The sequence below is a fragment of the Phocoena sinus genome, chromosome 1 (genome assembly GCF_008692025.1).
Source record: "Phocoena sinus isolate mPhoSin1 chromosome 1, mPhoSin1.pri, whole genome shotgun sequence".
Taxonomy (NCBI): Eukaryota; Metazoa; Chordata; class Mammalia; order Artiodactyla; family Phocoenidae; genus Phocoena; species Phocoena sinus.
In genome coordinates this window covers 113,562,955-113,577,573 of record NC_045763.1, presented here as the reverse complement: position 1 = coordinate 113,577,573, position 14,619 = coordinate 113,562,955, and the positions used below count along the sequence as shown (strand labels likewise).

At 50.8% G+C, this 14,619-nt stretch overlaps 1 protein-coding gene across 1 annotated transcript; it reads left to right on the top strand.

Annotated features, from left to right (window-relative positions):
* Positions 1–210: 210 nt before the first annotated feature.
* On the top strand, positions 211–13,219 carry PMVK (phosphomevalonate kinase). Its single transcript, XM_032649339.1, has 6 exons — positions 211–619; positions 3,480–3,763; positions 5,947–6,010; positions 8,538–8,690; positions 11,478–11,607; positions 12,677–13,219. The coding sequence occupies exons 2-6, from the start codon at positions 3,669–3,671 to the stop codon at positions 12,811–12,813; spliced, it is 579 nt and encodes a 192-aa protein (XP_032505230.1). The 5' UTR covers positions 211–619; positions 3,480–3,668; the 3' UTR covers positions 12,814–13,219.
* The last annotated feature ends 1,400 nt before the right edge of the window (positions 13,220–14,619 follow it).

Genomic DNA, 14,619 nt, shown 5'->3' with positions numbered 1-14,619 from the left:
GAGCACGCACTGTAGGCGTGTGGGCTTCAGTAGTTGCAGCACGTGGGCTCAGTAGTTGTGGCTTGTGGGCTCTAGAGCGCAGGCTCAGTAGCTGTGGGGCACGGGCTTAGTTACTCCACGGCATGTGGGATCTTCCCAGACCAGGGCTCGAACCCGTGTCCCCTGCATTGGCAGGCAGATTCTTAACCATTGCGCCACCAGGGAAGTCCCTCATGCTCCCTTTTTAAGCTCTCTTGAAATTGCCTGTCTCCTATGAGAATAAATGCTGAGAGTAGTCTCCGTTTGGTTTATTGTTGCATCTCTAGCAGTACCCGGCACGTTTTAGACATTTAAATACATGTTGAATGAATGAATGAATGGACTTCTCTCCATCATCTTCTCATAGACTCAGACTCCCCCTCTCTTCTTTCCCTGTTGTACTACTTCCTTACAACCCTACCGTATTCTGTCCTTCATCTGCCAGGCTCCGTTGCCCCTGAAGCAGTGATGGTCAAACACATGAGGACTGATTCACAAGTCACATTTACACTGACCACTCAAGCAGAGGGAAATGCTTGGGTCAGTTGGACAATGACCATGGGAAGATAGACTGGAACCAGAGCATGGAGCTGAAGCAAGGGTAATTGGTGGTGTTGCTGAGCCAGGATGGCGTCTGGTTCCACTGTGGGACAGGCTTGCCCTGGAGGGGCAGACCTTGGTACCTCCTGTTTGGGATTCCCTCTGCCTGGGCAGGGTTGGAGGGGCACTGACAAGCCCAGCTCCTCCCTCTTGTAGGCTCTGCAGAGCTGTATGAGCTGCTCCCCTGCAGGCTCATCCTGTCTCTGGGTGTGCTAATACAGGGAGCAGGCTTCCTTCAAACAGGGCTTCCTCCTAAGCTGTCTTCTGAGTCAGTGAGGCAAGCCTCTCTTTAAATGGTCCGTCCCTTTAGTGAGAGGTGACTCTCAGAGGTAACTGTATACCTGAGTTCTGGGGGTACTTCTCTGTTTTCAGGGGCCAGCACTGGCTTCCTCAAGTGTCATCTTCTGGAACCCTCATCGGACAGCAGTGTCCGGCATCTCTGGCTTCCAATCTCAGTCCTCAAGAAATCTGGCCGCTCCCTTCCTGGGTGGTCTCCGCTCCTGTCAGACACTCCTGCTTCTTCCCCCTTTCCTGCCTCACCCTCTGCAGCAGCCTGGCCTTTAGACCAGACTGTTCTACCCTAAAAATAGTGCCTCACATTTGTGCAGTCCTGTACAGATCAGGAAAGCTTTCCACACATATTCACTTATTTGATATTCCCTTTGGTTGTGGAAGGAAGGAGGAACAGATGTTATATAACATATGAAGAGTTTCATGGGCCCTGGGAGGGAAGCACTCCTCTGGGGAGTGCTTGAGCAAGTGACCTTGGAGGGTAGGGTGGATGGGTGTGTGAATTTGCAGGTTGAATGGTTTCTGGTGATGACAAGGCCCAGGGTGTGTCCATGGGAGCTGGTGTCTGAGGAGGAGAGGAAGAAAAAGCCTTTGGACATCTGAGGTCAAGGCTTTGAGCTGTCAGGGTGTTGGATGGGCTGACCACTTGGATAGTGAAATCACTGAGAATGACGATGGGAACCGGGTGGACGAGAAGACAAGGTGCCAGTGGCTGAGTCTCAGTACAATGAGAACGAGCATCAGGAATGGTGGTTGTCAACACTGAAGAGGGGAAAAGCGTAGCTCAGCCAGGTGGTATGGGTCTTAGAGAAGCCAGAGTTTTCCAAGAAGCAGAGGAGGGATGGTCTGGAAGCTGAAATGGGGCGAGAGGGAGACGACAGACACCAAGTTTATGTATGCTGAGGTCTGAGGGCTGGGGGAGAATAAGAGTCCTCCCCTGGGAGGGTAATAGGGGACAGTGAGGTTCAGTTGAGGCAGGGAGCAGGAGAGAGCTACTGAGAAGAGGCTGGGGTGTGGGGGATGTTTTCTGATCACTGGGAATTCCAGGGGTCTTTATTCTAGGAGGGGTGTGGGGAAGGGGTGGGGTGTAGTTTGGTCAAGTGAGGGAAGAGACTCTGGAGTTCTGACTTCTTAGTGATGACTCAGGAAAGCAGGAGAGTGAGTGCAGTTAATCCTTTCTAGTCTCTGCTGGCAGAGGTGGGATTGGTGCTTTCAGTGGAGTCCCAAATAAACGCTTGTTGAAGGTGAGCTGGGAAATCTGATCCTGTGTTGGCGTATAAACTTTGGAATCACACAATGCTCAGAATAAATAACTCCATATTTGGATGACACTTGAGAATATACAAAGCATTTTTATTGTACTTTATCATTTTTTCCCTCATTTCCTTCTTATTGTAACCCTGTGAGGTGGCTACATCCCTGCGAAGTGTCAGAGCCGGGATTACAACTCCATGCTGCCTTCTAAGCGCATGGATATGTACAGTGCTTTCTGAGTTACAAGAAAAAAGACCTTCCCGAAGTCCATTCTTTGTGCACCTGACCATTGACCATTCTAATTTCCTTAGCTTCTCCTGTGCCATCTTTTCAATATTCAGAGAATTAATGGTTTTTCCCAAAGAAAACCTCAGTTATCTTGATATGATAGCTTGTAAAATGGAGGCAGTAATGGCTTGCAGGCTCTGTTTTGACAAGCTCAGAGAGATACAGGGCAGCGAGTCATAGCTAAAGATGACTCCACTTACTTAACTGGGACTAGCTGTCAGCTGCTGTGGGCAGAAGTGGGAATTCAGGGAAGGGGCAGATCACCACCACTTATTTTTGCCCCTTGAACTCCTGGCTGAGCGCTAGACCCCAGATAAAGCTAGGTAATCTCAACAAACAAACAACCAAAAAACAAAAACCAAAAAAAAACCCAACGAGGTAATCTCGTCCAGGGGTGGCTTCAAAGCCCCTTTTAAACCTATTCTATTGATGTCATTCCAAGCTCTCTCGCTTCAGAAAACCTTTGGAAAGCAGGCTGCGGCTAGAAGAGCGGTGTGAATCTTCCCGCTGGTCTTAAAGGGTCGAACTGTAGCGGCCTCTCCAATTATAAAGCCCGTTTGACGATAAAGTAACGCGTTTGTCTAAGCTCCTCCCCAGCATGACGTCACCAGACACACCCCTCGAGTCCTCGCCTCATTTCATATCCAGAAAGACCTGTTTTCCCTGTGGGGCATATACGGATTTGCTTTAGCACATGCATTAAAATGCACAGATAAACAGGTAGTTTTGAAAACTTTCTCAACATGAACACGTTTATTCTTTTTTTTTCATGTTTGTAGGGTTGTGTGGAAGGCAATGTGAGGTTCACTTAGGAAATTTTAAGACGTCAGCCCCCCCTCGGAGGAAAATAGTTGCGTCCAATTCCCGCCCCCCAACGTGTCACGCGTGTCGGCTAAGAAGGCGGGACCGTGACGTCAGAGTCTGGGCGGGTTGGACGGTTCCAAATGAGTTCTGGTAGGGGAGCTTCTATAGGCTAGAAGGCTGCCCTAGGAAGTAACCTTCTTTCTCTCCATAATCCATTTGTGCAGGCTTTAATTTAAAGTCACGGAAGCACGTGTGCGGGCTGACAGTCCTCTCCACGGCCATGAAGAAGACGGGGGCGGAACCCCTCCTTGTTGCCACTCCACCGAGTGGCCGCGTCCATTCTGGGCCAGGTGGCCTGATTTAAGGGATAGGGAAAAGTGTCAGTTTTAGGGATCTCAAAGGGTGGCGGTCCCATGGCCCCGCTGGGAGGCGCCCCGCGGCTGGTGCTGCTGTTCAGCGGGAAGAGGAAATCCGGGAAGGACTTCGTGACCGAGGCGCTGCAGAGCAGGTGTCCGCGGGGCGGGGAAGGGGGAGGACCGGGGCGACCCCGAATCACGTGACACGAGGGGTATGTTGGGGTGTGATGGAGTGAGCTTTGGAGTTGAGGTCCTCGGGTTGCAGGGCAGAAGGAGCGCTGGGCGGCGAGAAGTGAAGGAATGTCACCGTCACGTAAAACAGCAGTCTGCACACGCCCGCCTCAAAGAACCAGGCGGCCACCTCTCCGAAGACTGTAAGCTGTAGGTCTCTCCAAGAAGCATTAGTAACAGTTACTACCAAGGCACGTTTTTATACACCATTCTTAATCCTCCAGACAGTGTTGCGAGGTGATGGTTGCAGAAAAGGAAACTGAGTCACAGATAAAGGATTTGCCTCAGACCACACCTCAGTTGTATCAGACTTCAAAGACGAATCCTTGCCCAACACACCACCTAATCGCTGCGGTTTACTGAGCCTTTATTGTGTGTCACATAGTGTTGTTAGGTACTGCGTGGTATTATTAATCAGTATCTCCATTTCACAGATGAAGAAACTGAGACTCTGAAAAGTTAAAAACAAACAAACAAAAACCCAAACCCAAACTTGCCAGAAACACAAAGTAATCAGTAGATCCAGAACTCAAATTCAGCTTTAGCCTAGCTCCAAGGAATGGGTTCCTTTTGCTTTACCTCACTGCTTCTCCTAATAATACCTTTTGCTCAGGTTTTCTCCCAAAGCAAGATGTTCTGTGTGGGAGCATTTTTGTTGGGCTAGGAGAGCACAGAAGCCTGAGAACGTGGAGTGGGGCTCCCCTCCTCTTGAAGGCCAGTGTGGTGAGGGTAACAGGAGGCTGCTTTGGGACACCATGGGGGTTCTAAGAGGTTGCGGAAAAGCCCAGGGCAGAATTTGCTGCCCTAATCTTTCACCACTAAGTATCCGCCACCTTTTCCTAAGTAACATTTCTTCTTACCACCCAACACATAAGTCAATTCGCGATCAGAAGCACAGGCTCTGGAATTAGACTGCTGGGATTCAAATCCTGACTCAGCCACTTATTCGAGTGTGATCTTGTTCAAGTTTCTTTTCTTTTTTTAAAAATTAATAAATAAATAAATTTATTTATTTATTTTTGGCTGTGTTGGGTCTTTGTTGCTGCGCACGGGCTTTCTCTAGTTGTGGCGAGCGGGGGTTACTCTTCGTTGCGGTGCGGGGGCTTCTCATTGCGGTGGCTTCTCTGGTTGCAGAGCACGGGCTCTAGGTGCGTGGGCTTCAGTAGTTGTGGCACGTGGGCTCAGTAGTTGTGGCATGTGGGCTCTAGAGTGCAGGCTCAGTAGTTGTGGCGCACGGGGCTTAGTTGCTCCACGGCATGTGGGATCTTCCCGGACCAGGGCTCAAACCCGTGTCCCCTGCATTGGCAGGCGGATTCTTAACCACTGCGCCACTAGGGAAGCCTGTACAAGTTTCTCATGAGAAAGTTTTGTCATCTGTGAGATGGAGATAATAATAGGGTGATTGTAAGGATTAAATGAGATAACGCACATGAAGGGCTTGGAACAATTCTTGGCATTTAGTAAAGGCATAGGAATTAAATGTTGGCATTTATATTTATTTTACCCATATTGGCTTTGTTACTTGCAACGGTGCTTTGGGTGAGTCAGTTTTCCTCACTCAACCTCAGTTTCCTCATCTGAAACATGGAAATAAGAACATCTATCTCACCATGTCAGTGTTTAAGTGAATCTGTAAGCATCTCAAGGTCAGGGCAGAAATCATGTATCTTATTCACATTCGTATCACCTGGATCCAAATATAGAACCCGACAAATGGTTGGCTGAGCAAATTGAACAACTGAATGAATGAGTTATTTATGTGCGGTGACCAAGTCAGTTGAGACTGAGATACCCCTGGCTGTGAGAGAACTAGTTCAGGGGCCCAGCAGTAACTGAATCCAGCCAGAATATTGCTAGGATGTTCACACTATAATTATGCTTTTATTTGTTTTCCCTGTTAGTTTCAGGGCTCTTTCACATTGGAGTTTCATAATAGTCCTGTGGGAGACAGAAAAGAAACTGTTATCCCCATTTTACAGATGAGGAAATCAGGGAAGTTGAGACCTGACAAAGTTATATAGATGCCAGTAGCAGAAATGGGGCTTCACTCTTCTGGGGCCTGGAAGCTTTAGGTTAACGGGGTTCGGATCTCCCTGTCTCACAGACTTGGAGCTGACGTGTGTGCTGTCCTCCGGCTCTCTGGTCCACTCAAGAAGCAGTATGCTCAGGTAGGTGGTGGTTCTGTGGCATCTGGTGGGTTGGAAGAAGCCAGCTCCTGAGCTTTAGTTGCTGTGCTGTTGCTTGAGTCCCTAGCAGCATCTCTCTGGCTCCTCTTGGCAGGGTGGCACACGGCTCTCCGCTTTCTATAAGTGGACCTTTTGGGGGCATTTTCTGTTTAAGTTTCTTTCCCATTGGCCTTACTCACTTCAGGCCACCTCCCTAGAGCGTGTTCAGGAAAGCGTGTCCAGAAAAGTCTGTAGACGCGAGTTGGCAGCTATGATGCCGTGTTATTGGTAAGGGTCTGTCCCCTTATTCAAAAAATATGACACACATCACCCCCATTTCCCCCATTAAAGCTGGCCTGCAACAACCCTTGGAATTCTCCCCTTAGAAATTTAATCCCATGACAAAAGCAAGATGTAGAACAGTGTATAGAGAATGCTGCATTTGTATAAAAATGGGGAAAATTGTAAATATATTTGCTCATATACTTAGCCATTCAACAAATATTTATGGGGTGCATTCAGCACCGTTCTAGGCGCTTGGGATGTGTAAAAGCCTGGGCAGGATACATAAGAGACTGGACCATTGGCTGCCTCCAGGGAAGGGACCTACATGGCTGGGGAACAGGAGGGAGAGAGATTTTTCACTATAAACGATGTTTATCTTTTGAATTTTGAACCATGTAGATTAAAAAAAATAGGACTGCAAAAAATAAATAGGAACTCTCAGGATCTTAGACTTCAGAAGGGAGCCTGGAGGGTGGGATTAGCTCCCCACACAATGAAGAGACTGATCTTCGCTTACATTTCTGTCCTTGACCTCTAGGTGCACCCTTCCAGGGACCTGTGCTCATGGCCCCTTGGTCAGTTGGCCTGAGAGTGAACTTCTGGGTCCACACAAAATGAATTTGTCCCCTCCTTCCATATGACGGCCCCATATCCATGGGAAGCATTCTCCCGTACCATTGGGTCTTCTCCCACCACCTAAACAGACCCATTCGTAGCATGGCAGCCTGGGGGATCCTGGGAATAACAGATTCAGTGGTTTTCAATTTTTTTTTTTTTTTTTTTTTTTTTTAGTGGGAATCTTTCCCAAGTGAAATTGGATGCAGAAATTCCTTGTATCCAGTAGATAGACTGGGAGCGACTCTGAGTGGAGTGGAGGCACTCAGCCTTCCCCAGTGGGGCTTGGGCATCTCCAAACCCCAGGGCTCAGAGGAGCAGTTTGAAAACCACTGATCTGCTTCCAAACTTCCCAAATTAGGCCCCACTCCAGACCAGTGAGCCAGGCCGGAGGGTGGGGTAGGGTGAGTGGGCAGGAGTTTGCATTTCTAAAACCCCAGTAGGAGACGGATAGGCCAGCCTGTGCCCGCTGTTTTTAAGTCCAGCACTACTTCATCCATTACTCCCATTTGAAAACAAATTCAAAATGAAATGTTAATGCATTGATTTTATAAGTTGCAATGGGGAATATAATTGACAAGCAGACCATAATGTTCCTGGTGGCTAATCTTCCCCTGTGGTAAAAAGTACATGGTAGGGCTTCCCTACCCTACCATTGGCAGAATCTGCCTGCCAATGCAGGAGACACGGGTTCGAGTCCTGGTCCGGGAAGATCCCACACGCCACGGAGCAACTAAGCCCGTGTGCAACAGCTATTGAGCCTGTGCTCTAGAGCCCATGAGCCACAACTGCTGAGCTCACGTGCCACAACTACTGAAGCCCGTGCGCCTAGAGCCCGTGCACCGGAACGAAGAGAAGCCCCCGCTCGCCGCAACTAGAAAAAGCAGCCACAAAAAAAAAAGTACATGGCAAACTAGTTTATAGTTTATAAATGGGAGATGGCTGCTGGCCCCACCTTGGAATAGGGTGCAGGTAGGTGATTTGACTTGCTGGGTCACAGCCCCTTCAGCTTGTATGTGAAGAAACTGAGTCTTTCGGGAGAGGGTCTTGCTGCGGTGAATGCCAGGGGAGCTGAAACCTGAACTGAGTGATGTTTTTCAGGCCCCCTCCCATCCCGGGACCCTCTGGACGGCCCCCCCTCCTGCTGCAGGGGTCCAGGAGTGCCCAGAGCCAAATGTAGTGATGCTGATGCAGCAAGGGTGGCAGGAATTTGGGGATGGGGAAGGGGGTGAGGGGAAGGGGAGAGAGACAGGGAAGCCCAGTCTCCTGGGCTTTGGGATGGGGACAAACGATGCCAGAGGGGGTGTGGAAGGACACAGAATGTGATGTTTTCAGATTTCCCACTTTAGTTGAAGACTAAGCCTGCGCCCAAGGGAGGTAAACTAATTTCAGGTTTAGTTTAAGCCAGAAATAATTGGGAAGGTAAAAACTGTTGCAAAAGAGAAAACCACATCACACATTTAAAGACAAACTGAAACAATCTCTGGATTATCCCAAGGCGTTTCTTCCATCTGCCAGTGTTTGGGAGTTCTTAGTTTCTAGGACCCTTTCCCCTGCAGGCCTCTGGCCTGGCGGAAGACCTAAGTGAGGTTGAGAGGGTGGTGGCATAAACAGAATGTGCTTTGGGCAGGAGCACGACTTAGACTTCCAGAGACTCCTGGATGCCAGCACCTACAAGGAGCCCTTTCGGAGGGACATGATCCGCTGGGGGGAGGAGAAGCGCCAGGCCGACCCAGGCTTCTTCTGCAGGAAGATCGTGGAGGGCGTCTCCCAGCCCGTCTGGGTAAGTGGGCTCTATGGCAGCATTAGGAAAATCTGTTTTCCCCAGCCCTCTGCCTCTCCCCAGACATATCTCACATGTGTCCATTTCTCTCTCCCTACGGCCAGCCCCTGGTCCAAGCCCCCACCGTCTCTCACCTGGACAGTCGTAGCAGCCCTCACACTGGTGCCTGCTTCGGCTCTTGTTCCTTGTGATCCATTCATCACACAGCAGCCAGAGTGACCTTTTAAAAACATCAACCAAGTCCTGTTTAGAACCCTTTGTCCCACTGTTTTGAAGGACAGAATCAAAATCTGTAACGTGAACTTCTGGGCCTTGAATGATTGGCTCCTGCTGCCCTTTTAGCCTCCTTACTCCTTAAGCCGCAGCAACATTGGCCTTCTCTCTGTTCCTCAAATAAATCAAACCCCTTCTGGAATCAAGGCCTCTGCCCGTGTCCTTCTACCTGCCCGGACTGCCCTTTCTATCCCTCTTCACCTGGTTAGCTCCAGCTCAGCTCCCATGGCACCTCTACAGGGAAGACTTCCCTGATGCCCAGGTTTTAACTGGCGCTCCTGGTCAGGTGCTCCCATAGCACCTTACCCTTTTCCTTCCTCATTCATTCTGGCAGCCAGTAGTATCTTCTTTTTTTTTTTGCGGTACGCAGGCCTCTCACTGTTGTGGCCTCTCCTGTTGCGGAGCACAGGCTCCGGACGCGCAGGCTCAGCGGCCATTGCTCACGGGCCCAGTGTGGGATCTTCCCGGACCGGGGCATGAACCCGTGTCCCCTGCATCGCCAGGCGGACTCTCAACCACTGTGCCACCAGGGAAGCCCCCAGTAGTATCTTCTTGTAGCAGGACTGGTTCCAGATGATTTGGGGATACATCATGTGAAAATCTGAAGTCCCTGCTCTCAGGGTACTTACATTAAGCTGGGGGCAGAGGGAATTAGGCCCTAATAAAATACAGAATATGTCAGGTGCAGATAAATACTAAGGGACAAAATGAAGCAGGCCAGGACTCTGAGGAGGGCTGGGTTGCTGCTTTATTAAAGGTATCAGGAAGGTCTCACTGATGTGATGACGTTTGAGCGGGACCTGAAGGAAGTAAGGGAGTGACCCAGATGGGTTTTTGTGGGTGAAGCGTGAGTGGCAGGAGGTGAGGTCAGATCATTGCAGATTCTCTGGAAGAGCCTGGGGTTTCTCTGAGTGAGATGGGGACTCACTGGAGGGTTTGGAGCAGAGGAGAGGCATGGTCTGCTCTAAGGTTTATAGAAAGCTCTCCCTGGCTGCTGCGGGAGGGCAAGAATGGAAGCAGAGAGGCCAGGCAGAGGATCTTTCCACAAGACAGCAAAATGGCCATGGCTCGGCTCGGGGTGGTGGTGGAGTGGAGAGAAGGGGCGGATTCTGCACAGATTTTGAGGAAAGAACCAATAGGATTTCCCAATATGATGGCTCTGGGGTGGAAAGACAGGAGACAAATCCAAGGGTTTTGTTCTGAGTAGCTAGACAGATGGAGTTGTGATTTTCTGAGACAGGGACGGTGTGGAGGAACAGGTTTGGGGACAAAATCAGGAGTTCAGTTTCAGAGTGGTAAGGTAGAGATGCTTGTTGATATGCGCTGTGATTACATGGTAATTAGTGAAGCTGCATCTTTAGAGTCTGTCTCTCCCACCAGACAGTGAGCTTCCTGAGGGCAAGCACCAGGTCTGTTGTGCTCACCACTCTATCCCCAGTGCCTAGCACAGTGCCCGGCACACAGTAGGTGTTTGACATAGTACTTGTTTAAGAGCTGGGTGAATGAACATGTCCGCAGCATGGACAAAAACAGCTGACCTCTTTATTAGCTTATTCATTCGTTCATTGACCATGTGCTCCTGAGTGCTCCTTATGTGTCAGACGGTGCTAAGGGCCAGGAATAGAGCAGTGAATGGAGACACAGTCCTTCCCCTCATGGAGCTGACTCTACAGAGTGCAGATCAGGCAATAAACACACAAACAGATAAATAGTGATGGTTTCATGAATACTTAGTGCTCAGAGAAAAATAAAAAGCATATAAGAATTGAAAGGGACAGGAAGGGAGCCAGGATGGTAGGGACAGCCTTTCCGAGGAGGTGATATTTGAGCAGAAACCTCCATGAAGCAAGGGAGCCTCCCTTGTGATTATCTCGGCAGAGGGAGTAGGATGTGCAAAGGCCCTGAGGAGGAGACCCGGTTGGTATGTTTAAGAAACAGCAAGGTTGTCAGTTGGCTGCAGCAGAATGAATGAAGGGAAAATGATGGGAAGTAGGTGCCAGATCTTATAGGTCCTTGTAAATTGGGGTGAGAGCTTTGGATTGTATTATAATTATGGGAAGCCTTTGAGAGATTTAGGGCAAGGGGCTGATGGGAATCACATTTACGTTTTAAAAGGCGCTGGGGGCAGGGACCGATTAGGGTATCTTTGTTTCTGGCACCAGTTTGCTCATCTGTAAAATGAGTGCATTGGATTGGCTGATCTGACTTCAAAGCTTGAGGTCTCTTCTTCAGCTCAGCGATGACCGACATGACCGTAGAATACAGTGTGGGCATATCGGGCTGCGGAGTGCAGCAGTCAGGAAGGGCTGCCTGGAGGGGGGAGGGGATGTCCATCCCAGCTGGCTGGGTAATAATAGGGAATGGGGCTACACTTTCCTGGGTTTTGTAGTCTATGCTCCCGTTCATTTGGACTGGGTCTGGGTCTTCTCCTCTTTCTCCCTTACCCCCTTGCCTTGTCCTGTTGCTCCCTGCACCATGTCCTGTTGGGCACTTGTTTGTGTCCTTTCCCTGCAGCTGGTGAGTGACACACGGAGGGTGTCTGACATCCAGTGGTTTCGGGAGGCCTACGGGGCTGTGACGCAGACGGTCCGCGTGGTGGCCACAGAGCAGAGCCGACAGCAGCGGGGCTGGGTGTTCACACCAGGTGAGCTGCTCACAACCTCTGCCCCAAGGCTCTGCACGCAGGCCAGCCGCCCCACCTGTAGACCAGGCCACCCACTCCTGGGCTCTTGGTCTGGTCTTCCGCTGTCTCCCTGGCAGGCTGTGGGGAGTGAGCAGGGGATTATAAAAAGGAGTCTGAGGCCTGGGGCTCAGGAGCACCTCCAGATTAAAAAGTGGAGTCGGGTAGAAGATGGTATCCTTGGGGATGAAGGTTGCCCCGTGACCTTGGCCTGGTATCCTTACCTGGGCTGCCTTCTCCAGGCCAGTGGGCTTCTGGAGGTCTGGCTGGGACCCATTTCCCTGGTCCTTCACCTTTGCTTTCCAGCCTGGTGGGGGGACTGACAGTGGGTCAGAGGGTGGGCCTGACAAACTTCACTCCTGTTTGATTAACAGAGTAGGGGGAGGGGGGAGAGGAAGCTCTACTAGGCAGCCTTAGTGGTGCCAGCCCAGGACCTACACTGTGGCCATTCAGAGGCATAGCTCATATGTCTTCCCTGCCCTAGGTCATTGTGACTTGGGGAAGTTCAGATCAGTGGGTACGACCCTTCCTAATGGCTGCTCACCTCCTGGGCACTCACTCTGGCCAGGCCCATGCTAAGCCCTTTAAACATTATCTCACTTTATAGTAGCAGCAAACCCACCAGGTAGATGCTCTTACTACCATTCTCATTGTCAGGTGAGAATGGCACACTCTGCCTTCCATGAGAACTGAATCAGAGATACAGGGATAGAAATGGACACGACCAGCTTCACATAAAATGAAAACAAAATGGCCATTTGGGTTGTCTGTGGTTTGAGATGGCAGTGACAAGTGAAGACTTAAGTCGGCGGGACCCTCTGGGGGGCTCAGGTGGCTGTGGACTGCTGAACCTGCTATCCTGGTGTTTCATGGGGTGGGGAAGTGCCCTTTGGGGTAAGTGGAGCTTGGTTCCGGAGGGACCGAGGGGAGTGCAAGAGAGGGTGGCTCCATGTGGGGTCAGCAGGCCACAATGCCCGATGCCTGGTGTTTGTCAGGAGGGATGGGGCCTGACCTCGCCATACCTCCTCTGCAGGGGTGGATGATGCTGAGTCAGAATGTGGCCTGGACAACGTCGGGGCCTTCGATTGGGTCATTGAGAACCACGGAGATGAGCAGCACCTGGAGGAGCAGTTGGAGCACCTGATAGAATTTGTCCGCTCCAGACTTTAGCTGGCAGGCTCTAGGAGCGAGCGGGGGCTGCCAGGGTGAGGGGGGCTCCCTGTGCTGAACATGTGGTTGCTGATGCTGGCCGAGGTTGGGGGAGCAGACAGAGGGCCTGTGTCAAGGTTTCTGGGGGCTGGTAGATGTCAGACAAGTTAAGAAACCACCAGGGACCTCATTTCTTCGTGGAAAGGACAGCCCTACCTCTTTACAAGGAGACTTAAAGGGCAGAGAGGGGTGAGTTGGCTGTGCTTGAAGCAGAAGCATCACCATCTCCATGGGTGCCAGACCTGTCAGCCTGTGGTGGCCTTGCTTCCCTGACTGGATGCTTTCAGCCCCTTGTTCTCGGCAAGAGCCTGGGGCTCCCCAATGTGGATACTAATAAACCTTCTTGGAGCACCTGCTCAGAGCTGGACATCTCTCGTCTCCCAGATGACAACCCAGCCTGTGTGGCTCCGTAGGGCCTGGGTTGTCCTGGTGGCTGTGGGTTTCTGCTCTGCCTCCCAGCTGGGCGGGAACATATCTTGCAGAGGCTGACCTTGATCTGGGCCAAGTGAGTAAAAGGCTTGTTTGTGTCTGAGGCAGGATTGGAGTCTGAGGGTCTTGTCTTCTGGGATGGCCCCAAGAGAGGCTCAGTGTTCCACAGAAAGTGCCACCAGCAAGTACCCAGAGGGACTGGGGTATCATAGAGGGGCAGAGGCACCAGAGCTTGATGGCACCTGGTAACCATTGTTTGGCCCTGGGCAAGTCACCATAAACCTCAGCTTTCCCATAGAAGGCCTTGGACTTGACCCCTTTTATTTATATAGCCTTATACAATTTCTAAATTTCTTCCAGATTCTTCACAGCCACCCTGTGAAATATTCGAGGAGCGCATTTTCATCTGCATTTAGCAGATGCCAAGGACTCAGAGGAGTGAACAACTTGCCCAGGGTGGAGGGTTAGTATGTGTTTGTACTCCGGCCAGGACACAGGCTGCCTGACTCCTGACCAGGCCCCTTGGCCACGTGCCTTTGGGGTACGGTGCAAAGCCCTGTGGCTCCTGGCTGTCCTCAGGCCTAGCCTGAACCCACCAACTCTCTGGCCCTGGCTTTGTCCTCCTCCTACAAATCCTGTGGGTCCTCACTGATAAGGGGACAACCAAAGAAATTCCATCAGTTTCACCATGACCCAAACTGAACTCTACATATTCCTGCCCACATCTCCTCCCTACATCACCTCTTCCTGATGCTAGTTCCCTGGCTCTTCAGTTAACCAGGCCTGCAAGCTTGACAGTCATCGTGGACTCCTCCATGTCCCCTGACCCCCGGCTAATCAGCCCCCAGGTTCTGTTAACCTGCCCTCCCTGTGTCTGTTACTGTACGGAAATCTGTGTGCCCAACGCATAGTGAGGCCAAACAATACTGAAACGTCAGAGTTTGGAGCAGAGAAAGGTTTATTGCAGGGCCGTGCAAGGAGACAGGTGGCTTGTACCTTAAAAACTCTGAACTCCCCTCAAGCTTTCAGAAAAGCCCTTTTATAGGAAAGGTGAGGGAGGGCTGTGGTTAGTTGTTGCAAACTTCTTTGGTGTCAGATCCTTTGTTCCTGAGGTCAGGTCACGTTGTTCCTGTAAACCTCCACCAAAACAAATGTTATTCTCTGTTCTAACCAGAAAGGGCAAGGTCCCAAAGGCTCAACTTTTACTCTCTGAGGTCCAGGTCCTGGCTAAGAGGAGGGGGTCCCTGCGGAGGTCAGTTACCCTGCCGGGAGCGTTGGTGCAGCACCCAGTATGGGTCTTACCGCCAGTGCCCAGGCCCGGCTGAAGAGGCAGATCTC

What these genes read in the sequence shown, in the direction of transcription:
- PMVK (XM_032649339.1), top strand. Translation starts at nt 3,669, where the DNA reads ATGGCCCCGCTGGGAGGCGCCCCGCGGCTGGTGCTGCTGTTCAGCGGG. An exon ending in ACCGAGGCGCTGCAGAGCAG is followed by an intron (nt 3,764 to 5,946) that starts GTGTCCGCGGGG and finishes CCTGTCTCACAG; the next exon opens with ACTTGGAGCTGACGTGTGTG. An exon ending in TCAAGAAGCAGTATGCTCAG is followed by an intron (nt 6,011 to 8,537) that starts GTAGGTGGTGGT and finishes TGCTTTGGGCAG; the next exon opens with GAGCACGACTTAGACTTCCA.